This window comes from Camelus dromedarius, chromosome 25, assembly GCF_036321535.1.
Source record: "Camelus dromedarius isolate mCamDro1 chromosome 25, mCamDro1.pat, whole genome shotgun sequence".
Taxonomy (NCBI): Eukaryota; Metazoa; Chordata; class Mammalia; order Artiodactyla; family Camelidae; genus Camelus; species Camelus dromedarius.
Genome location: NC_087460.1, coordinates 6,065,570 through 6,090,208, shown reverse-complemented (window position 1 = coordinate 6,090,208; position 24,639 = coordinate 6,065,570). Strand labels below are relative to the sequence as shown.

Below are 24,639 nucleotides of genomic sequence, written 5' to 3'. Positions count from 1 at the left end.
TCAGTACCTCTAAGGTTGAAACACTTGCTATTCAGGGTCTGCTATTTCGCGCATTCAATTATAATTCCCATCCAGTGAATACGATCCATCCTGAGAATAAAACATTAAGCAGCTGCCAGAGAGTAAAGTGGAAAACTGGTTTTGAGGAGCAGTAAGAAGAATTAGTCCTTTTAGGTCTGTCCCCGTTTGCCCGTTTTGTCTCTATAAGGCTGTTGAAAGATGAAAAGCTACAAACTTGGAAATTAAGACTCCTGATTGGAATCTTCCACCCTCTCCTGTTCATCGTGTGAGCTAGGTGGTCTCGGACCAATTGTCTTAACTCTCTAAGCCTTAGCTTCTTCAGCTGGGTATTGGTCATTGGAAGTAAGACTTACCTCCTAGGATAAGTGCTGTATGTCAGGCAGTGTTATGGGGTGTTTTGTATTAAGCAGCCCTATGAATATTTCCTTTTTACAAATAAAGAAACAGAGGCAAAGAAGCGAAATGACTTGGCTTGTTCGAAACCCGGCAGTCTGAACCCTCACACAGTGCTGTCGTGTCTTCCACCCAATTTCTAGCACACAACAAGTTGTCAATCAATGATAGTCACTTTCTCTGTTCTTCTCCAAGTGGTCAGAGTCCTTTTTCTTTTTTAGTTTAATTTATTTTTATTTTTTTATTTTTTAAACATTTTTTAAAATTTTTTTAAACATCTTATAGTCATTTTAAAATGTTGTGTAGAGTCCATTTTTAATATCTGCTTGTGAAAGCTACCTTATCTTATGGAATAGAATTATCACAAGGTCATTCGTTGTCTAATAATAGTATAATACTCTATTACTTAGTCTGTTATCACATACTATGTTTCCTTTGTTCTGCACAGATAATGGTCAAAGGAGCTATCTTCCTCAGTGGACAAAAGGAAATCAGAAACAAAGGTGTGTATAGTACATTTTCATTTTTCAATACGTACTCTCCTTCAGTTTTCTATCTTTTAAAAAAATGTTACAGTGATAGAGTGAAGGAGTTAGGAAGGGCACTTAAGATTATGATTTGTGGATGGAGGGCAAGAACATCGCCCAAGTATAGCCTACTAAATATTTTTAAAAGTTTTTTGTTGAAGTGTAGTTGATTCACAATTTTAGTTTCAGGTGTACAGCCAAGCGATTCAGTTACCCACATACATACAGATGCCTGTTTTCTTTTCAGGTTCTTTTCCATTATATGTTATTATAAGAGATTGAATATAGTTCCCTGTGCTATACATCCCTGTAGATCCTTGTTGTTTATTTTATGTATAGAAGTGTGTGTCTGTTTGGGGATTAACAGACACACTTTACTAAATATTTTGATGAAAGAGATTTCAACCTGTTTCTATTACCGCCAGATTATCAAGTACATTATAGAAAAGTGACGCCCAAAGCCCAATTACTGTTACTACCTAAACTGTGCAGTCTTCTTCACTTGTATATATACTTCCCATTATTTATCTACCTTGAAAATAAATCTCGATTTGCTCCTTCTATCCATAAGCTGTTGTCTTTTATCTAAGTGCGCCCAGTGATCTGGGAGACTTCAAGCACTGTGTCTGCTGATGGCCTCTCCTATTTACACAGCCTGGAAGGGAAACGTCTCCTTCCCCATCAATGTCAGTGCCGATCTGGCCCCCGTGGCCTTCATGCTTGTCTACACCCTCCACCCCGGTGGGGAAATTGTGGCTGACAGCGTCAGATTCCAGGTTGAAAAGTGCTTTAAGAACAAGGTAATGTTTCTTCTATTTCTCCCCTGTCTTGAGTGAGAGGGGGTGGGCCGTTTACTCCCTGTTGTCTCCTTGTTTTCTGACTTCTGTAACCTTCACATGGGAAGCTCACAATCGGCGCTGCTATAGTTAAATTATTAGGGGGTGAGAGAATCACCACACCGAATGAATAAGTTTTGGCAGTGATGCCAAGCTTGAGATGATGGGCGGGTGGTGAGGGAGGTGTCCCTGTAAGGAAGGAGAATTAAGGGGGAGAATGGGTGAGAGAAATACAGGTACAGAAACCTAGGAAGGTTTATCTGGAAAAGATTGAATATGTTCGAAGTATTTTCCTGTAAAATTACTTTCCTCATTCCTGTTCTTCCTCTGCTTCAGGTTAGCATGAAGTTCTCCAAGGAGCGGCGGCTGCCTGGCTCCAGCACTCGTCTCCAACTTAAAGCAGCCCCCGACTCATTCTGTGCTCTCCGGGCTGTGGATAAAAGCGTTCTTCTGCTGAAATCAGAACCGCAGCTGTCAGCTGAAACTGTAAGCCTTCTGACCTCCTCGTCTTTATCGGGACCCCTAACAAGTCTTTCCCTTCAGATGATGTTTTTATTTGAGGTGGAGCATGTAGGTCCTCTAATTTCTCCCTGCCCGTCTCCTCTTTTCCATGTAGTCACCTAAGCCTCCTCTCTCCAGCTTTCCATAGCCTCAGATTTTCAGCAGCAGTTGGACTATGGTGTCTATTTCTCTTCTAACACATCGTTTGAAAGTCATGGTACTCTCTATATCCTAGTAATGTCAAAGACACAAGTCATAGATGTTATTATTTGTTCTCTTTGACTTTATGCTCTCTTTGGAAGGATTCTTGAGAAGACTTAGAATCAGGCAGCAACTGTTTTCCTCCAAACCTGGGAGTTCTAGCATTCTATTCACAATGAATTATCTGTACTCCGGGCCTTGGAGTAATCCACAGATCTCTGGGCAGCTCTTTTTTTACATGTGATCCTAAATCCTGTGCCAAAACAAAAAATTTCTGTGAACGTGATGTTGACCACATAAAACAAAACTGAAGGCTTCCTCTTCTGGAATGAGTTGACTCAAAGGTGTTGGATTAAGTACAATGGCTGCTAAGAAAAGAACAAGAGTAAATGTTTATCACACAAACACTGCCAATTTTGCAATTATAAGAAGAGTGCTTAAAATAACTGGGAACTATGTAATTTTTCCCATAGGTGTATAATCTGCTTCCAAATACAGAACTCTATGGTTATCTCTATCATGGTCTCAACCTGGATGATGGCAAGCTAGACCCTTGCATTCCTCAGAAGGATATGTTTTACAACGGCTTGTATTATACACCTGTAAGCAACCATGGGGATGGAGACGCCTACAATATTGTCAGGGTAAGATCATTTAAGATTTTAAAAATTATTTCATCTCCATTGTAATTCTAGTATTCATAACACAGATCTATATTTTATAATGTTCTTTTCTTCCTGTTATTTGATATCAGTGTCAGAAATCTGCTTATAGAGCACTCAGAAACCATCTTATAAAAAAAAAGATAGTGATTTTTGTTGACTTTTCTCTCTTTGGCTGCAAATAAATTATACGATGGCTGAAATTACAAACCTTCCTGTTAGAAGTCATGAGACGGTTTTTGATTTACTGCAATGAATTTTATGCAGAAATCATCAAATTAAGAGGCTCAAATACAGAGTGTGCTCCATCTACACCTGGGCTATCAATTAAATAGGCTGAGGCTTCCACAAAAAGATCTGTGTAACTGAAGTCACAGGTATCAAAGAGAGGACTATAGAACCAGACGGACTTTGGTTCAAGTCCAAGCTCTCCAATTTACTCACTGTGTGTTTGTGTGCATGTCTGTGTATGTGTTTTTTTTTTAATGTTAATGAGGGTGATGATAATATCTCATAAATATTTTTCCTTAAAATTAAATGGAGACTGATATAAAAACACTTTGCAAAATCCTAGCACGTGATAAAGGCGAGATAAATCACAGTAATTATCATTCTTCTCCAAGTTAGAGATTCTCTGTACATCGTAGAGGTGACTTGACCTCTCGGGGCCCAGAGCCTTTTGCCAGCACAGGTGATGTGAATAGTTACCATCTATTTTTTTTATGATAATATGGTCGATAGGCCTTTTTCAGGTCTTGCATGCAAGGAATGCCCAACTTGTCTTTTGCTCTTTGTTTCTTTGAAGGATATGGGTCTGAAAGTCTTTACCAATCTCCATCACCGGAAACCAGAAGTATGTCTGATGGAGCGAGGGGAGCCCTTCCTTAGGCCACTGTATCTAAACTTGGGAGGTTATGAACCCATGTACAGTGCCCCGTCCAGAATCGCATGTGGGTAATCTAGAATTTTGTGTGTGAGAGGTGGCTAAAAGGAGCCATGAAATTGGGTGTATTTGGTATAAAAGTATAAAAAAATCAGGACTTTTACATGTGAATTATGTCCTATTTTTGGCTACAAGGAGATATCCTGCAGTTGAATCAAGTAGAATAAGACAGGTGAAAATGGTTTTGGCTAAAAGGGAAAACTAGCTTCAGATATGAGAGAAAGTTCATTTTTGTCTGTAGAACGCAGTGGCAGAAATGTGCAGGAGCAGGGGATGTGCGGCAGTGTGCGAGGACAGTCACCAGGAGTGAGTAAGACACAGAGAGTGAGATGTCCTGATGCGGCCCTCGTACATATATTCTGTGTAGATCGTGGTACACAGAGTTCAAGGCAGAGGCCATTTTGATTCTTAGCCAAATAGGTGGCATCAGAGAAGTTGGTTCAAATACCAGCCCATTTCCTGTTGGAAGGACTGTAGGCACAAAACTCAGCCATGGCCTTAGATGCACAAGATAATTAAGTCAACTTCCAATATGGAAACTTAGGGGAGCAAAATGAAAACAGGTCATCAAAACAGAACCAAAATCAAAGCTGTCTTTGAGATCGGAAGATACTTGAATGACATCCCTTAAATCTCTCTGGCCTATCATTGAGGTGAGCCCAGTAATGGAAGTGGGACTGGTCCTGGAGTGGTTACCTGAAAGTCCACTCGAGAGAAACGAAAGGCCTGACAGTGTTATACAAGAGCAGCCACAGTGAGAATTCAGGGGGCTGGTGAAGTCCTGAGGCTGAAGTCACCTCTAAGTGCTCGTCACAAGGTTGAAGCTATCTACCTTTCTGCTACTAGATTCAGCCAGATTTAGTAAGCCGTCTCAGAAACCTCTGAACTGCTTCATAGCTGAATAAAATGTGCTGAGGCCTGAAGTTATTCATTTCAGTCTCTTCTTTCTTCAGTTATTGATTTATTAATTCACTCAACAAACATTCTCTAAGGTCAGGCACTGAGCTTTGTATTGTAAACACAGTGGCTTCATCTCTGCTTTCCTGGAATTTTAGTCTAACAGGGAAGCATAATTAAATAGGTCATTCCAAAGACCCGAGAAGAGCACATTAAATGGAAGTAATACGAGAAGAAGAGACAAATTTCTCAACTATGTCCTCTTGGAAGAAGTAGCGTCTATACTAAGACCTGAAAGTTGAACGATAATGTGCCCCCAGAAAGGGTTCAAAGAGCATTCCAGGCAGAAAGGGAAGTGCTATGAAAGGAAAGCTAAGACACTAAAAGCATTTCAGAAAGGCAGAAGGCATGGTTAAAGGACAAAATTAAAGAGAGCTAAAGCAGCAGGGATAAGCAGAGATCACACGGACCTTGCATGGCACTTAGAGAGCTTGGAGTTCATTCTAATGCCAAGTTTCAAGCAGACAATCTAATATGTGTTTTTCAAAGAGCTAGCTGGCTGCTCTGTGGAAAAAGAGATTGGGGTTTGGGCTGTTTAAGACTGTCTGTAATGAAATGTTATAAAAGCTAGTAATTAAGTTGAAAGATGGTGGGGCTTGGACTCCTACAGAGAGGCCGTGGAAACAAACATGGATAGATTTGTGAGCTGTTCTTATTTGGTTGTTTATGACAGGAAATGCAGGGTGGAGGGGGACGGGTCAAGGACAACTCTTGAGTTTCTGATCTGGGAAAGTGGATGGATTTGGTACTTTGCGTGGAGTTGGGAAATCCTGGAGGGAAACAGGAGGAAGATATAATGCTTTTGGAACAGTTTCACTTGAAACGCCTGTGAAGCAACCAAAGATCCATGGGCACAGGGGTGTTGCAGGCACACATCTGGAGCTCAGAAGAGAGGTCCGGGTGGGAGACACAGGCTAGGAGATGTCAGCATAAATACTGTCACAAAACCACTCATGAGGATATCGTTGTGGAGACAGTGCCCAGTAAGACAAAGAGAACCTAAAACAGAGCTCTTAGGAACAAGTCAAGGACGAGGAGGCTACATCCTCAAACACGAATAGCGAAACAGGAATGGCAGAAGAGAAGAAAAGGAAGCTAGAAGGATGGAGTGTTACAGAGATTAACAATAGTGACTGCTTTGAAAAGGACGCTGATTAAGAACGCCAAATGTAGCCTAGAGGCCAAGGAAAGAAAAAAAAAAAAAAGCATTGTTCAGAAATTAGCAATATTAATGTCATTAGAAACTTTAGTGAAGGAGTTGGCAGATACCGAATTGCTGTCTGGCAGATGCCAGACTATCAGATGAGAAACTCCATTCAGTGAACAGACATTACTTTCCCCAAATTATGCTGCAGAGGAGCAATATCTGGTGGTGCTTTTTTGGGGATGTGTTTGTTTCTTTAATAGCAGGAGAGATTCAAGCATCAAAATGCTGACGCCTAGACTGAGAAGCATATTCATGGGCAGTGAGCCCCGGGAGCAATCTGTGTGGCTTCATACTAAGCAGGTGTGGTTAAAGATGTAACTTACAGGTGTATGTCATTGAAACACATATTTTCATTCTCTCTCTTTTCTCTTAGCTGGTGAAGTCATAAAGGAGAATTCTGACTATGTAGAACAGGCTATAATTGAAACAGTAAGAACAAACTTCCCAGAAACATGGATTTGGGACCTTGTCAGTGTTGGGTAAGCATTTAATAGTTTTCTTTCCCATCTGTCATTATTTCTTTTTTTTTTTTTTTTTTTTTGGTTGTTTATAATACCATTCACTTGTATATACTGACAATATATTTTATTTTTTCTCTAGTATTGTTTCTAGTCTATTAATTTCATCCAGATAGCTGTAAGCTGCCTCAATTTTTCAAAAATAATGTGGTGTTTAAAGAAATGTGACCTTTGAGGGGAGAGGGTATAGCTCAGTGGTAGTGCTGGGTTCAATTCCCAGTGCCTCCATCAGAATAAATAAACAAATGAATAAACCTAATTACCTCTCCCCCGCAAAAAATGAAATAAAACAAAATAGATAAACAACAAGGTCCTACTGTATAGCACAGGGAACTATATTCAATAGCTTGTAATAGCCTATAATGAAAAATAATAGGCATGACTGAATCACTATGCTGTACACCAGAAACTAACACAACATTGTAAATCAACTATACTTTGATAGAAAAAAAAAAGAAATGTAACTTTTTTGGATGATTTTTATTTTTATTTATTTTTAACTTTTTTATTGAGTTATAATCATTTTACAATGTTGTGTCAAGAAACGTGACCTTTTTAAGATTCAATTTTACAGAAATCCAGCTCTCAAGATATCTCTCTAATGCCCTGTGCAAACACTATCGCTCATTTTTTAACCTTTGGTTCATACTTTTTTGTTTGCTCTGCACTAAATGTAGGTTCCTGGATTAGACCAAAAAATGCATTTTTCCAATAATCTCTCTCTGTAGTTCCTCAGGTTCAGCAAATCTTTCATTCGTCATCCCTGATACCATTACCCAGTGGGAGGCCAGCGGCTTCTGTGTGAATGGTGAGGCTGGGTTTGGCATTGCCTCAGTGGTTGCTCTGGAAGTCTCTCAGCCTTTCTTTGTTGAAATGACCTTACCCTTCTCAGTTGTTCGAAACGAGCAATCTGACTTGATCGTCAGTGTCTTCAACTACCTGAATACATGTGTTGAGGTAAGTTATTCCGTTTGATCTGGAGTCAAAAATCTAACAAGCTCAAAAGATTCCTCAAATATTGCCATACTCTTTCTATTCTCAAATGTAAAATGGTGCTGTCAAGTGATAAGCCTGGTTTCCATTTCCTCAAAAATGGTGGCTTTAATTCACAGCAGTGACTTAAATACTGCTTTAAGAAATGTCGCTCCACGCTGTGTGTTCTACTGTATTTATCATCCGGTGAGAAGAGGCATTTGGTATCTTCTATTTTTGATAACCTGAAGCAAAATAGATAAAGCAGAAACTTCCTCGAGATGGGAGGAGGAGTCTGTAGCTTACCACCCTTAATGTCATGACTGTTATTTTAGATTTTTGTTCAACTGGAAATGTCTCAGGATTTTGAGGCAGATCTCAGCACCCCTAAAGACCACGGCAGTGAGATTATCCAAGCTGGGGAGAAGAAGACATACATCTGGACTCTCACACCTGCGGAGCTGGGTAAGCCGCTGTGGGTCTGTGCCAGCCTCTCTTGGAAAACCAGCCTACTTTTCCTGCCTCTGTTTATCTTCCTTAAATCCTCTATACAAAAATCATTTTATCCCTCACATTTTTAATTTCTCCATTTTAAAAATTTCTCATTTTTTTAGACTCTCCATTAAAAAGCCTATCTGTATCATCTAATTTCTCGTTGCTCATGCTAGTGTGGAGCAAACCCACCGTTCATCTGTATAAAAGCATGTGATTGAAATACAATATAAATGCTAATTTGAGGGGAGGATATAGCTCAGAGGTAGAGTGCTTGCTTAGCATGCACGAGGTCCTGGGTTCGATCCCTAGTATCTCCATTAAAAATAATAATAAATATATTCTTTGTTTGTTTTTACATTTTTAAAATGAGTTATAGTCATTTTACAACGTTGTGTCACATTCCAGCATAGAGCACAATTTTTCAGTTATACATGAACATACATATATTCATTGTCACATATTTTTTTCTCTGGCTTTGAAGGCTATTTTTTTCTTATAATTTCTTGAATTCTAATCAGGTAAATGAATCACTCATTTAATATAAGGAATCTTGAAACAGGTAAAACACAACATACATATTATCTCCAGGCAGGAGAAAGAGTGAGTTATTTTGATCCAGGCAAAAGTAGGGTAGAATTCAGTTCATCTGATTCAAGAGATGATTCACAGGCTCTAATCATTTCCCTTTACAGAAGGGACCGATGGCAGATTTAACTTCTATTTGGCAATGTTTTTCAGGTAAAGTGAATATCACTGTAGTAGCTGAGTCCAGACAAAGTAGTGCTTGCCCAAAAGATGCAACTGAGCAGCAGATTCTAAACTGGAAAGACACTGTGGTCAGAAGTTTGTTGGTAGAGGTATGTGTCTGCAGAATTATCAAGCTCTTCCGGGGACAAAATAGAGATTATCTATTAAGTTAAATATGAAAGGACATCCTTCTTGAAGAGACTTACTGAATGGACCATACTTACTATTGACACAAGACATGTCATTTTAAATAAATGAAGGAGAAATAAAATTCATCCTTTCTTTAATTAATACCTGACCCAGGATAGAAAAACTTAGCACTTGAAACAGGCCTGTGATTTTTTTTTTTTTTTTTTTTTTTTGCTCCTGACTCATGATGCTTCCTGTGCACCTAATCCTCTTCCCTCTCTTTAACTGACTATCACATCCAAGAGACAAATCTGTTTGTCCCACACGCCTGTGTCGTTCTCATCCTCCGCGAAAAGAGTCAGTCCTTGTCAGTGGTGCATTTGCACCTCACCTCTTGGCATGTTTCTGCTCCGCATGATGCTTTTGTTTGTCCACTGGAGAAGCTGGACAAGATCGGAGAAGTTGAGGGTGTCCCGCTAAGACACTAAAGTTATCTCTGTCCTGCAAAGCACTGTGGGAACACGGGGCTTACCATGGGTGTTGGTAACATGCAGTGACTTCCAGAGACCAACTGAAGGGGACAATGAATGGGTCTTTTCCCAAGGACAGCCATGTGCCAGCCATGCCCTTGTGAGCTGATGCTTGAATGCTTTTCCTTCAGGGAAAGATGACCCAGACTCATTAGCCTGTTCTTTTTGTTTACTCTTTGACAGCCTGAAGGGGTTGAAAAGGAAGTGACTCAAAGTTTCCTTATCTGCACTGAAGGTAAGAGGATGTTTTAAGTGGTCCAGTTAGTCCTAAAGAAAATTTATGCACAGGTTAGTTTATTTCTTTTCCTTCCACTTTAGTCCACTTGCCATACTGAGGACCTCAGTGATTTCATTCCAAATATTTAGTAGAGGAATTATTCTATTTCAGACCCTATCTTCATTGTATAATTTCAGCCAAAAAAAAAGGATATTTACAAGATTTTTTTGTTTAGTTCACCCATGACATTGATCTGCCTCAGCCTATTTCTCCCATCTTGTATATTTTTGACTCCTCTTATCACGTGAATGTGGCACAATTTTGAACAATAGAAAGTCAAGATTATGCTCAAATAGCATGTAATATAACCTGTGCTTCTGTACTCTTTTGGTGAAACAACCATGGGTTAATTACTGCCCTTGAAATAGCCTGTTTTATGGGCTCACAAGTATTGCTTTATCTGGTTGATGACGATTTGATTTTTTTGTATTGAAGTATAGTCACTTTACAATGCTGTGTCAATTTCTGGTGTACAGCATAATAGTTCAGTCATACATATACATACATATATTCATTTTCATATTCTTTTTCATTATAGGTTACTACAAGATACTGAATATAGATAGCTCCCTGTGCCATACAGTATAAATTTGTTGTTTATCTATTTTATATGCAGTAGTTAGTATCTGCAAATCTCAAACTTCCAATTTATCCCTCCCCACCCTCTTCTCCCTAACCTGGAAACCATAAGTTTGTTTTCTATGTCTGTAAGTCTGTTTCTGTTTTGTCTCTCTTTTTTTAGATTCCACATATAAGTGATTTCATATGGTATTTTTCTCTTTCAGGCTTATTTCACTTAGAATGATAATCTTTAGGTTCATCCATGTTGCTGCAAATGGTGTTAGTTTATTCTTTTTCAGGGCTGAGTAGTATTCCATTGTATATATGTACCACATCTTTATCCTGTCAGATGATGCTTCAATTTTAATGCCTAATAGGATTCTCCAAGCTTGATCTTTTGTATGTCAGAATCAGTAGTTTTTTACATTTTTTTCATACATAGTTTAGGCACTAAACTAATGAAGAGGAGAGATCATTCTGTAATACACAGATTTATATGCCATTTTCTGAATGTATTATTATTCCAAACTCAACCAAAACCTCAAGTTTATGCCTTGTAAAATAAAAATAAATATTGGAATATATTTCCTAGTATGTTTGTCCCACAAATCTGCTGCTGTAGTTTATAAAAGGAAGCCATAACATTATTGATATTTTCTTTTTAGGCACCAAAGCCTCTAGGCAAGTAGATTTGGATTTGCCAAACAATGTCGTGGAAGGATCAGCCAGGGCCTTTTTCACCATTGTGGGTAAGTTGGTTTAATTTTTCATTTCACAATGATTTGAGTATTGTGATGGAGGTGGTCACAAACAAAAAAAAAAATCCTTCAAACAAAAGGATAGGAAGATTTTCTTAAGCTATCAGTGGGAGGGAATTATTGGTGAGGACGATTTCTTCAGCTTGGTGCTGCAGAACCGTTGTCAAATCCGTGTCCCTAGGAAACACTTATTCTGCTGAATGACAGCTGGCATTTAGAAAACAAAGGTTCTGCTATAGCCCGTTCATCTAAAATATTAAATTTCCCTTTGGAGAATCAGAATACACTTTGCTGTTAAAGATGCTGCGAATTTCCTCAGTAAGAACAGAAGCCTGTTTTGCAAATGTCAGGCTTCTTTGTTATTAACACTTTGTGAGACGGGATGGATAACAGTTTATAGTTTATAGGGTCATTTTCTCAAAAAACAAGCAAGCAGGCAAATAGGCAAACAAACACACTTTCTTAACTCCCCCTCCCTTGGGGAATAGAAGATTTTAGAAATGTTTTTCATACCACAAACCTTGAACTTCACTCTTCCTTCCTATCTCCTCTTTAGAATTACGTCATGAAAACTTTCCTTGTGTCTACTTTTTAGGCTCAGTTTTCAATGTTTCTTCCTTCCTCTGTGCCTCTTTTTATCTACCATCATCAGTGCTGAGGTGCCACGTGTAAGCAGTAGTAACTTGCTGCTTTTTGTATTTTTAGGGGATGTTCTAGGACTTGCAGTGCAGAACCTGGAGAATCTTCTCCAAATGCCCTCTGGAGGCGGAGAGCAGAACATTGCCCTGCTGGCATCTGACACGTACATCCTTGACTATCTGCAATCTACTGAACAATTGACAGAGGAAGTTAAATCCAAAGCTATCTCTTTCTTATCTAATGGTGAGAAGATTTAAGTAATTTCTGCCCATAATAGGTGAAATAAATTGTTACTATTATCAAGATGTCATAAAGCTGTTATTATTATTTCATGGTGAAAACCTGTGTGAACTGAGGTATTCTGAGTCCTGGCTATGTTGTGGGGTTTGGGGGGTTTGGGTTTTTTTGGCATTCAGTATCTGCGTGGTTATTTAGCTTCACAATTTAGACCTTTAATGTTTCAAATTATGAGCTCAGTTTTTTTTTTTTTTACTGCCTCATATTTTGCTGACCTACCTTATTTGTTGTTGTTGTTACTAATATTAGCTATAAATGGTTCATTTATCAACTCTGTATTTGTTTGCTCAGTTGTGTTGCATTGCAATGAAGTGACTGGATTTGTATTTAGAAAAAGAGTGTATAAACCTTGTAAATGAGATATATCAGGAAAAGTTCAGTAGTATAATTTTTTTTTCAGAAAGATAGGGTAAAATAACCTTAAGGAAAAGATTAAGCAATTAGTAATAGTAGACAATTATTGAGCTAGACACAGTCACATGTAATATCTTATTTGTCATTCACACCCTATAAGGTAGAAGTTATTTTTTCTCCCAATGGATGGAGAACCTGAGTTTCAGAAATTAAAACTGAAATTATTGTCTTAGTAAATTCTGTTTTGTCTAACACCAACATACAGGGCTTGTACAACACCACTCTCTCTCTTCTCATTTTCTTAGATTAAAAAATAACTTCCTGCAATGTTGCATTTTAGGTTATCAAAGGCAACTGTCTTTCAAAAACCCTGATGGTTCTTATAATGTGTTTTGGCGGAGGAATCAGGAAGGAAGCCTATGGTGAGAGACGGAAATTTTATTTTAATACAGGATAATAAAACAGGAGTGATCTGCGGAGGTCTTGTGAGGTGTGAGGGGCCTTGAGGTTGGTGGGGATTTGAAAGGGACATGGGTTTCAAAGTGAATTTATAGAAGTGAGTCAGAGAAAACTAAAACATTTGATTATTCCCATTTTGACGCAACAATGTACCTACAGTCTCACAGCTGTTCGCTGTAGAGTCTGGTCATTTAATGACTGACCCCACCCACACTCTCACAGCTACTGGAAAATGGTACATCTTAAAACACACCTCTCAGTCTCATGTAGATGCAGGAGAGTAAACCCAGAAGGACCCAAAGCATCTAATTACACCCACTCTTTATTTATGCATGGATCATCCAATGGACTCTAGAGCAAGAAATCTGTATGTAAACATGCTGGAAATCACATGCTCTTATTTTCACGTATTGCTGTTCATCACATTTTACTGAACCGAAGGAAAGAGCCCGCTATCTATAAAGATTGGTTACCATCAGTATCAGTAGCTGCATCCACGTCCATCACCCAGAGGCAGCAAGGGTGCTGGACCTGCTGGGTTGCTGACATCATTTCTTTCTTATCCAACTTCCCTCCAATGGGGGATTTGCATTACAGGCTCAGTGCCCTGACCTTCAAGACATTAAAGGGGATGGAGAAATACATTTTCATTGATGAACAAGTTCAAAAAGAGACCCTGATCTGGCTTTCAAGCAAACAGAAAGTAGACGGCTGCTTTCAGAGCGATGGCAAGCTTTTCAACAACGCCTGGGAGGTGAGAGATGAACACAGGTCTGCTTTCCTTGCTCCTTTGCACCGCGTGCTTTCCCTGCCTCTGGCCTGCACAACCGGGAACCTGAGTATCTTTCTGGTGAATGTCACCCTTTCGGAGTCTGCTGTTGTCGTAGGCTTGTGACGCGGAGGACAGCGGCATCATTCTTGCTGCGTGCGTGTTACCCTCAGCCGAGGTACAGCTCTCCTGGAATCTACTGTTTGCTTCACTGTGTTTAGTCTTTTCAGAGAACCAGTCTCCTTCAGTAGATAAGCTGGAAATGGGAGAAGGGGAGAGACAAAGAACCTACAGAGAAAACATTCATAAATTTGGAGCCAAACAATATGTCGGGGAGGGGCTTGAGTAGGATATTTATTCCTCTTTAAGGTGGCAAGAAAGCTCAGGGAGGGTGGCCGGTCATTTCTATAATTTCAATAAAGCATTCATCCTATACCTCCTCAAGTCGAAGCCTGAAGGTCTCGCTTGCCCCAGGTCAAAAGGCAAATGAAACGAAGCAGGTCCTTGACAGCATCCACTCTTCCCTCTTCCTGTCCATGTTTGGGTAAATCACTTGCCATCCTCCCTTGCTTCTGATTTCCTTGCTCTGCAGACAGCTGTCTACCTCCATCCCGTTTCCTGTGTCCTTTATTCCCCCAACCTTTGTATTCCTCCATCATGGTATCTGGCATGCCCTGATACCCCTGACGTATCCTGGCTCTTTCCTCTGTGTCGTCCTTCATACTTACCGCTCCCCTTCTCGGAATGTGGGATGTAAAGCTAATCCATTTCAAAATATGAACCAAGAGCAACCCTGGAGAGTATTTAATTTTGATGTAAATTGTTTTCCAATGGCTTTGCTATTACACAATGTGGGAAAATGTCTTTACTCCACACCTCTTCGTCACCACGGCAGGACCTGGATGGAGAAGAGCTCTTGTTCCTATGGAAAGAGATGAGAATACTTCATGTTCGCTTCTAAAACATCTTCTCCACATCTTGCTCTTTATTGGATTCATTACTGATCACTGCCTGCCTGTCTGATCTTACTCGATCCTTTTTCCAGAATTTTGTATGTGTGGGTTTGAATTGGGAGGGAGTGAGTAGGGAAAAATAAAACCTTACACTGCAGAGGCATGGGGATACAACTTGCTATTATCCAAGTGGGCTTTGGGTCCCCCCATCTTATTTTCCTGTCCACCATCTGTGCTTACGTGCACCGTGAAAGCTGACCTCCTCAGAAATGTTCCTTCTCTGAAGAAGAGAGCGATCGCCTTTTGCTTAAAAGGATAAAATGAGAGGTTTACGCTAGATCATTGGATCCCAAATGCCATCTGAATGCTATTTGCATCCATTTCAGAGGGGACCCATTAAAATTCATTTCCCTATGTCTTATTCCTGATTTTTTCAACTAGAAAAAGTTCTTGTGTGAATACCAATTTATTTCACGTGTGAGTTCCCCCAGGGATTTCTACCCACAATCAGTCTGCAAACAACGCAACTTGTAAGTGTTTTTCTAATTTTACATGGTAAGAATCCAGGAAACTTCACTATTGCTACCGCCTAGGACACTTTTCCAGGGATGTTCAGGAAGCTTCACAGCAACCTTCTGCTCCATCCCATCAGAAATTCTTTGCTTGCTTTTCCAAATTAATACCAAATAGTGTAAAACAGAGTCCTGTGAATTGCTTGGGGTCCATGCTGAATACCAGGCCACATAAGTATGATTATGTATGTCATTAAGTATCCTTGACATTAATTGTATTTTTTTTTCTCATTATTACTTTGGATCTTGATGGATTCTTGCTCGGATAGCATTGTTACTGAACATTTAATTTAAAATTACTCATGTTCAGGTGGTTTTATGAAGAATGGTATTTGTTCCAAGGCTTCTTTCGTGTCTAGTTTCATTGCAGAAGAGTGGCTGTTCTTTTGTACCCTGCTGTCCTGTGTGACTCACTGCTCCTTTGTGTTTAGGTTGGAGACAAAGAGGATGTCTTCCTCACCGCGTATGTCGTGGGTGCATTCCTTGAAGCTGGGCTCAGTTCCACCGTATGGATTTCCATTGTCTTTCAGTTTCAGTCATTAGACCATGGATGCAGAGTGACTTGAAATTCTTTGGACTGGAAACATCAAGAGAACATTGAGTTCATTACCGTTCTTTAAAAGCGGTGCTCCTCAAAGGTTTTTGAGTCATGGAAACCTTTGATGAACACGATTGAGTTTTCCCTAGGGAAGGTACACACATGCACACATACACAATTTCATCCCATTTCACAGTCACCTGCCTTCTGAAGTTCAGCCACTACTTTCAGATGAAGAACTCTCGTTCCAAGTATGACCATAACCTAGTATTCTGTCTGTCTAACCAGTTCAGTATGTAAATGTGTTCAACTGAAGTGTGGTTCACTTTGGTGGCCTCTCAATCCAGAGGTCCAATGATCTGATCGCAAAATCTGTGCTTGAAATAAATTACTAGGAATTTTCAGGGTCATTGTTATGTCTCAAAAATCATCTTTGGAAACATAAGCCTCTCTTTTAGGCATTAGGGTAAAATCTCTTACGTCTAAAAATAAATTGGTATGTTTTGCCACATAGAAAACATTTCTGTTATTAACTCAAATATGTCTGATCAGATGTAGAGACATCCATTTTCATATGACTTAAATGTTATTTCTCAAATACTAATAATCCATTAAAATTCATTTTGATGATGTTTATAAAGTATAATGTATAGGTATGTAAATGAACGGATTTGTATGTAAAATATATTTCAAGGGTATATTATATACATTATAAGGAATATTCATTTAAATATTCAGCAAGCTCATAAAGTGTTCAAATAGTATTTTAAAATACATTATTCTTCTTCACAACTAGTTTCCTGCTCTACGAAGCGGGCTTTTTTGCCTCGAGGAGGCCTTGGAAAATGGGGTCACGAATGGCTATATCCATGCGGTTCTAGCTTATGCTTTTGCATTAGCTGGAAAAGAGAAGCCAGTAGAATCCTTACTCCAGACCCTGGATCAATCTGCTACAAAACTAAGTACGTATTATTCACGTTTGCTCACATGACCTTGAGAATAAAGTGATGAAACGTACTGAGCCATCCCATGTGCACCCTGTCTCCCCTAGTACGTTTCTATTTCCCTGATGGAATCTCCGCCTGGCCCTTTATTTTGAAAGAACACTACATCTTTTCTATGTCCCTCTTCCTCTTTTCTGCGAGTTCCTTGTGAAATGAGTGGAGCAAAGAAAATCCAGCGTAGTGACCAGAGATAATAAAAGTTGCTTGTGAAACTTAATCGCACCCAGTTTTTTTTTTTTTTAATTGAAGTGCAGTCAGTTACAATGCGTCAGTTTCTGGTGTACAGCACAGTGTCCCAGTCACGCATATACATACATATATTCATTTTCATTTTCTACTTTTGACCTTAGGAAGTCGCTATTTGAAGCAGTGTTTGTAGTCTTGGGCTCCTGTAAAAAAATACTAGGGATCTGGGTGGCTTAAACAACAGAAAGTTCTTCTTTCATGGTTCTGGAGGCTAAAATTCCAAGATCTAGGTGTCAGCAGGTGTGCTTTCTTCCGAGGCCCCTCTCCTTGCTTCGCAGATGTCCGTCTTCTCCCTCCGTCTTCATAGGGGTTCTTTTCCATGTGCATGCGTTCCCAGTGTCCCTTTTAAGTGTCCAAATTTCCTCTTCTGATGGGGACACCTATCAGTCATATTGGCTCAGAGCCCGTCACATGGCCTCCTGTTAACTTAATCTCCTCTTTAAAGGCGTCTCCAAATGCAGTCACATTCTGAGGTTCTGAGGATTAGGGTTTAAATATGTGAATTTTGAGGGGCACAATTCAGCCCATCACAGAAGCCAAGCATAAGGCTGGCATCGTTCTTCTGTGTAATCAGCTTTCTTTATAGGGACTGTGTGAAAATTCTCCCTTTTTCTCAGATAACATGATATACTGGGAAAGAGCAAAGAGACGCAAGACAGAAGCATCTCCGTTCTTTATTCCCTGGGCACCTTCTGCTGAGACTGAGAAGACTTGCTATGTGCTGTTGGCTGTCATTTCCCAGAAAACTCCTGACCTGACCTACGCCAGTAAGATCGTGCAGTGGCTCGCCCAACAGATGAGTCCTCAAGGAGGCTTCTCGTACCCCCAGGTGACTGGGATGGACCCGGTATTAACACAGTATGCTCAGTGCAAAAGGTGCCACTCTGCCATAATCTAGATAGCAAAGGTAGTCGTGGACAGTGCCTTCTGAGATGAAGAATATTTGCTATTACAAGTCTTATTTTATTTTGTCAACAATTATTTACTGGGCAGTTCTTGGACATCAGGAACTCTACCAGGAATTCTTTATATACCAATGAGTAAGATAAGGCCCCTTTTCAGGGAGTTGATGCCTGATTTATATCTCCATTTACACAGTTAAAAATAGAATGTAAGTCTAGAAAAGAATGTTGTTATAAGTACCAGAGATCTGATGAAAAGTTAAGTAATTGAAGACCCTGTGGTCAAACTACGTATCAACTAAGAAAAAATATTTCTCTCTATTTCTGTGGTCTACACATTGAGAAAAGCAAATGAAATGAATGAATAACCAAATAAATGAGTACTGAACACAATGATTTATGTCTTTCCTTAACAGGAAAAAAAAATTTAATACAAAGAAATGCAGTTTTATGCCCACAAGGAAAATCTTCACTTCCTTTCTGGCTTTCCCTTTTTCAGTCTTAGTTTCTGAGTAAAACCATATGTCAGTTGGATCTCCCAACATCCTTTCTGGATTCTGACTTTCTATCTTTGAAGACAGTTGGGCATAAGCATTATCTGAGGCATAATAATATGAATAATATATTCTTTATCATTCCTGAATAATATAACACCTTAATTTTTAGAAAAGATTTGGCACTATTTTCAACAACAGAGATTATAAATTTTTTTAAAAAACTAAAATCTAATTAAGGTTTGTTGCAGAAAACCAAATGGCAACACCCAGCACAAGCAAATCTGTTTCCTATTGTTTAGGATGCTCCTTCTTGGTTTTCTGTTGACCCGTCATAGGAGTACTTCTATGGACTGATTTGAAGTTCATGGCCAAATGATGACTAACATTGCACCATAACAGAGCTTTGATTGATGTCTGTACTGTTCTGTGCAGGACACTGCCATCTGTCTTCTTGCCATAACCCGCTACATGAAGTTAACCTTTTCTAATGGGCAAAACACGGTCACCTTTAGCAGTGACGAATCCAGTAAGGTTTTCCAAGTTAACGGTGACAACCGCTTACTGGTCCAACGTTCAGAACTAACAGAAGCACACGGACAACACACAGTAGATGTGGAAGGACAAGGCTGTACCTTTATCCAGGTAATAGACCTCTTCCAGTGAAGGAGATGGATGTTTGCCAGTTTTTAAAAAAAAGGGTCAGACTGTCTGTTCAGTTATATATGAAGTACTGTCTTACCAGTTTGCATATTTCCATGGTTCCTCTTTCTCTCGTTGGTATCTTCTACTCAATAGCTGAAGACACAAGTTATTTTGTAAAGAACTACTCTTAAGGATGACTGGGTAACTGAGAACTTTCTCAAGGAATGTGATAGAAAGTATTCTGATATTTTTATTAAATTACATTGTTAAAGATTCTTGTATCTTCTGAAAACTGAATGATTGCAGTTAGCCTTATTCCCTATGGTAAAGATGTAAAATAAAGTCATTAATAATGGAAATAAGAGAAACAAGTTGTTCCGTTTTTACTACAGGGTAAACGGATGGATTTCCTTACACTTTGCCATCCTTTCTAGGCTACCCTGAGGTATAATGTGCTACTGCCTAAGAAGGAATCAGGATTTTCCCTTTCCTTGGAAATGGTAAAGAAAAACTCTTCTGATGTATTCCAGAGTAATTTTGATCTGACGGTAACTCTCAAGTAAGTGTCCCATTTTGATATCAACTCTCAGGTTAGAGAGAAAGTAACATATCAAAAAAGAATTATTTGAAACAGTAGCAAAGTAACAAAATATCAAAAACATTCATTCAAAAAGATAACATGCACAACAATGTTCATAGCAGCATTATTTACAACTGAGCAGATATGGAAGCAACCTAAATGGCCATCAGCAGATGAATGGATAAAGAAGATGTGGATAAAGAAGATACACACACACACACACAAACAATAGAATACCACTCAGCCATAAAGAAGAATAAAATTTTGCCATTTGCAGCAACATGGATGAACTTGGAGGACATTATGCTGAGTGAAATAAGTCAGAGAAAGACAAATACCATATGATATCACTTATATGAGAAATCTAAAAATTGCAACAAACTAGTGAATATAACAAAAAAGAAGCAGACTCACAGACATAGAGAACAAACTAGTGGTTACCAATGGGGAGGTGCGAGGCGGGACAATATGGTGGTGGGGCAGTGGGAGGTACAAACTATAGGGTGTGAGAGAGGCCAAGGATGTGTTATACCACATGGGGAATATGGCCCATATTTTGTAATAACTGTAAATGCAAAGTAACTTAAAAATTGTATACAATTTTTTAAATTAAATTAGCAGATGCATATGACTCTATATAAAATAGATAACCTACTGTATAGCACAGAGAACTATATTCAATTTCTTATAATAACATATAATGGAAAAGAATTGGAAAAGAAAATAGATACATGTATGTACATGTATAACTGGATCACTTTGCTGTAAAATTTAAAAATTTTTTAAATATATACATAAGATGATAATCATGAGTTCACATGTTGATGGTGAAATGTCTACAGCATAATCACTTTGTTGCTCTCAGTGCATGCACAGTTTAGCACATCTTAAATGAAATCAAAGGTGGAATTAATCAAATGTAATTCATACTGTATGCAAGTGTCATTTGAAAACTTCTGCCACACTGATACTGCAGCAATAGCTCCCACCTTTTTGTATGAAAGTACTGACAGTTTTGGACAATGAAGGTATGGTTTTTCCTTCTAAAAACGAACACAGGTGGACCCAATAGGAGAAAACATATAAACACTTATTTAATTAGAACTGTACAGAGCAAACTTTTAGATTTTTGTTTTTCAGAGTAGAAAACCTAAGTAATTCTCTTGAGTTAAAATATAACTTTTAAATGCCAAAAAGTTTTAACCTTGGTTCGTCTGTGGAAAAACACTGAATAAAACTAGTTTGGGGGATTTTTCTGGGGATTTCCAAATGAAAACCCATTAAACACTAGCACTAAGGTAAGAACTGAATGCACCGTGGAGTTCTTAACTTCATGCCCCAACCATCTTATCCAGAGTTGGGGGTGTAACCCAGAAGATATCTTGGGGACATGTCTACTGTATGATTCTGCCAACATCCTGCTTTCTAAACAAAGATCTCTTAAGTGTTGTACAAAGCTAAGGCCAACATAATAAGTACATGTAACATAAGTTTAAAAGTTTTGTTTGTAAGTTCTGACTCTGATGCCACAGGTAACCTTAAAAGCAGGATTTGGGGAGATTCTAGGTCCAGATCATTCATTCTTTACCCAACTTATGTTGCTTTGAATCATCTCATCCACGATCAGCCTAGTTGTACCTGATCCCAGGTGTGTTAGAATGACCGTCTTCAGAGTTTCCTCTCCAGCTTTTGTGTCTCCTCCAGTCTTGTAACCAATTGGTATCTATGTACTCACAACCCTTGCCATAAGATTAAGTCACTCTTCTGAAATGTCTAAGCTAGTGTTTCGTTTTTAAATTTCAGGTATACTGGAATTCGCAATAACTCCAACATGGTCCTTGTTGATGTAAAAATGCTATCAGGGTTTACTCCAGTCACGTCGTCCACTGAGGAGGTAAAGAGCAGAGCCCACTCCTGCAGCGCAGAAAGAGCAGTGATGTGTGGATGAAACAATTGGTTGGCAAAACCAAGCCACGGAATTCTTCATTTCAACAAACTTATTCCAAGTTCACATTCACATTTTCGCTGAAACACAGGAAGGATGGGTTCTTTTCTTTTTTTTTTTTTTAATTGCAGTTTAGTCAGTTTACAATGTTGTGTCAATGTCTGGTGTACAGCATAATGTTTTTAAAGGTTTTTTTTTTAATTTAGTGGAAGTACTGGGGGTTGAACCCAGGACCTCATACATGCTAAGCACACACTCTACCATTGAACTATACTCACCCCCCAAGGATGGATTCTTAACTTGGAGCAATTATTTCCCATAGTTCATAACCTATTTTTTTAAATTTAGTTCCCACTTGTTCTTATGAAAACCTCCTGGCACAAGGGAACATTCCATAAAATAAATTCCTAACAACTGGTTAAATAAAAAGCATGAAACATTCAGTTCTGGAATGGTACTCTTTAACGTCTTTCCCTTTCTGCCAATTTCTTTAAAGCTTGAAAATAATGGCCAAGTAATGAAAAGTGAAGTCAAGAATGACCACATTCTTTTCTACTTGGAAAATGTAAGTTGACAGTAATTCTTTACTCCATGGCTTTCTTTTTCTTCTGAGGGTAATTGGATGCTTCTATGTCTTATAGCAATACATGACAAGGTTTGTCAAAAAAAAAATGGGACATTAAAGTTGATCAGTGTTCTTCTGTCCCACTCATCATCTTCTCTGTGTTAATTCTTATGCTATTTCACATATGCCTTGGCTATCTGACTATGTCACCCTGAAGTTTAGAAACATTATTTCCATGTTTTTCATTCCTCACAGCATCTACCATAGTCTGGTCAAAGAGTAGATGTATAATTCTGTTAGAGTCTGATTTGAACTCCAGTGGAGGCTGGCATGAGTTTTAGGGTCATTTTTTCATGTGTACATCATTAACATTCACATAAATGCCCACAGTATTCTACTGCTTTCAACTAAATTTCTTGCACACCAATATAATCAGCAAAATTTTAAATTTCATACATACAATTTAATGTAACCTAACTCATCATTTTGATGTTACATAAGATCATAGTACCCTGAATTTATTTAATTGGGTAGATCATGAACATCTGGAAATAATTTGCTCTGTGGTTTTCTTTTTGGAAGATCTGCTCTGATGTACTTATAATTTGTGTCTTTATAGGTTTTTGGAACAGCAATGAGTTTCACCTTCTCTGTTGAGCAAATCAACCGTGTATCCAACATTCAGCCAGCTCCAGTCATGGTCTATGATTATTATGAAAAAGGTAGGCAAACAACAGCCGTGCCCTCAGATATCTGTATAAGAGCCTAAAAAGAAACCTGGTTTCACTTTATGCATTGATTTTTTTTCACTCCATGATATAACTAACTGCTGACTGGGCCACTTTTCTATTTACTAGTGTTTTTCAACAGCTAGAATTCTTTTGGAGGGTATTGCCAAGATGGCAGAGTAGAAGGACGCATAGCTCATCCTCTGCCATGAATACACCAAAAACTACACGTACAGACCAAACAATTTGCACAGAATACCTAGAATCCTTTAGATATAATGCAAAGGAGCCCCCTTTAATTTGAAATGCAACCCGCTAAGCTCCCAGGTCTTGTTGTTGTTGATGCCAAGACATCATTTCATGCTACCTCTATGGACTTTAATTTGAGAAGGGGAGTGAGCAATATTCTGAAACGTTATAGGAAAATCTTGATTAGGTTCCAAAACAATGACTACAATGTGGTTAAGATTATAAAAATTTCCCCTGGAAAGTCAGTGCTATTAGTTTCTTGTTGAATCTCATGCACAGTTTATCAAGAAGCCTTTGAATTCTGGTTCTGTCATTTACTAACTGAATGTACTTCATCAAGCGCCTAAAACTTTAATAGGATGTTCCTGGAATTAGAAAATAGAAGTGATTGACTCTCTTGCAAAATTATTGGAAAGATTAGATCTAGTGTATTTATATTATCTGACATAATCTGGCTGTGGAAAAGTGGAGATTTAATAAGGATGAACTTTCCTCTTATTTTCCAGATGAATATGCCCTTGCTTCTTACAACATCAACAGTGTTTCAGTGTCCCAGTGAGACAAAACAAAGCACGAGAGAAGGTAAGGGAATTACATACATCCTAGATGGTTAAAACGTATCTGGTAAGAAAATGAAGATAAAACAATAGACAAGCAAAGACAGGCCTCTGGCACTTCACAAAGTCTGTAAAACTATGTGCATTAGATAAGTGCTCTGATAGGATAGCCATTAAAATTTTTATTAATGTCTTTTAAAGAGCTTTAAAGAATTTTCAGCTATATATGTGCCTCTTATGAATGCTTCATTTAAAAAAAAATCTCATTTTTGTTTTATAAATTAATAGGCTATTAAATATGTACATACATATTTTATATACATCATGTAAATGTTCATGTGAATGTGAATGTATTCGTGCATGTTTGTATTTATCTACATCTATATATTTATTTACATATACAAACACATTTATTTACTGTTTAAACTATGCTTTTAAATCTCAGGTAGGAAACTATTTACTTTGAACAAACTCATTCTCCTTTATCAAACCTGGAAGAAAACCATGGACCACCTCACTTCCTGAACCGTCTGCAATCTGCTATGACCTCTAATCAGACTTGGTTTATTATTCCATTAAATGCTGTGATTTTGCATCTGAGTCTGTGATTTTTCTTTTCTTTTTTCAGTGCGTCATTCACAATTTTCATCCCAGAAAACTCAGGACTTTGTTTGATAGCAACTCTAGTAATTTGCTTTATTACTGTCAATTCTGAATTCAAGTTTTCAGACATTATGGGGTACAGAATATGGAATCCTCCAACATCCAGAGAAAGAGAGAAAGAAAGGCAGGGTGGCCGAGGGTGGGAGGATTGCGTTGAAGCGGACTTCAATGTAAGCCCAATGAAATTAAAAAAAAAAAATCTACCTAACACAAAATACACAGACCCTTCTCAATAAAATATCATC

At 38.5% G+C, this 24,639-nt stretch overlaps 1 protein-coding gene across 1 annotated transcript in view; it reads left to right on the top strand.

The window, feature by feature from the left end:
• Positions 1 to 24,323, top strand: part of LOC105098235 (ovostatin homolog 2) — a 40,591-nt gene extending 16,268 nt beyond the window's left edge. The window contains exons 13-36 of the mRNA XM_031444140.2: positions 863 to 917; positions 1,596 to 1,741; positions 2,114 to 2,263; positions 2,953 to 3,123; positions 3,947 to 4,091; positions 6,622 to 6,727; positions 7,495 to 7,723; positions 8,074 to 8,203; positions 8,972 to 9,090; positions 9,823 to 9,874; positions 11,143 to 11,226; positions 11,941 to 12,117; positions 12,866 to 12,947; positions 13,582 to 13,738; positions 15,710 to 15,784; positions 16,613 to 16,778; positions 17,684 to 17,895; positions 18,898 to 19,107; positions 19,542 to 19,666; positions 21,491 to 21,581; positions 22,129 to 22,197; positions 22,817 to 22,919; positions 23,681 to 23,756; positions 24,177 to 24,323. Of these exons, the coding sequence (XP_031300000.2) occupies positions 863 to 917; positions 1,596 to 1,741; positions 2,114 to 2,263; positions 2,953 to 3,123; positions 3,947 to 4,091; positions 6,622 to 6,727; positions 7,495 to 7,723; positions 8,074 to 8,203; positions 8,972 to 9,090; positions 9,823 to 9,874; positions 11,143 to 11,226; positions 11,941 to 12,117; positions 12,866 to 12,947; positions 13,582 to 13,738; positions 15,710 to 15,784; positions 16,613 to 16,778; positions 17,684 to 17,895; positions 18,898 to 19,107; positions 19,542 to 19,666; positions 21,491 to 21,581; positions 22,129 to 22,197; positions 22,817 to 22,919; positions 23,681 to 23,733 (2,907 nt within the window). The 3' untranslated portion in view covers positions 23,734 to 23,756; positions 24,177 to 24,323. The remainder of the gene's footprint in view (positions 1 to 862; positions 918 to 1,595; positions 1,742 to 2,113; positions 2,264 to 2,952; positions 3,124 to 3,946; positions 4,092 to 6,621; positions 6,728 to 7,494; positions 7,724 to 8,073; positions 8,204 to 8,971; positions 9,091 to 9,822; positions 9,875 to 11,142; positions 11,227 to 11,940; positions 12,118 to 12,865; positions 12,948 to 13,581; positions 13,739 to 15,709; positions 15,785 to 16,612; positions 16,779 to 17,683; positions 17,896 to 18,897; positions 19,108 to 19,541; positions 19,667 to 21,490; positions 21,582 to 22,128; positions 22,198 to 22,816; positions 22,920 to 23,680; positions 23,757 to 24,176) is intronic.
• Positions 24,324 to 24,639: the final 316 nt, after the last annotated feature.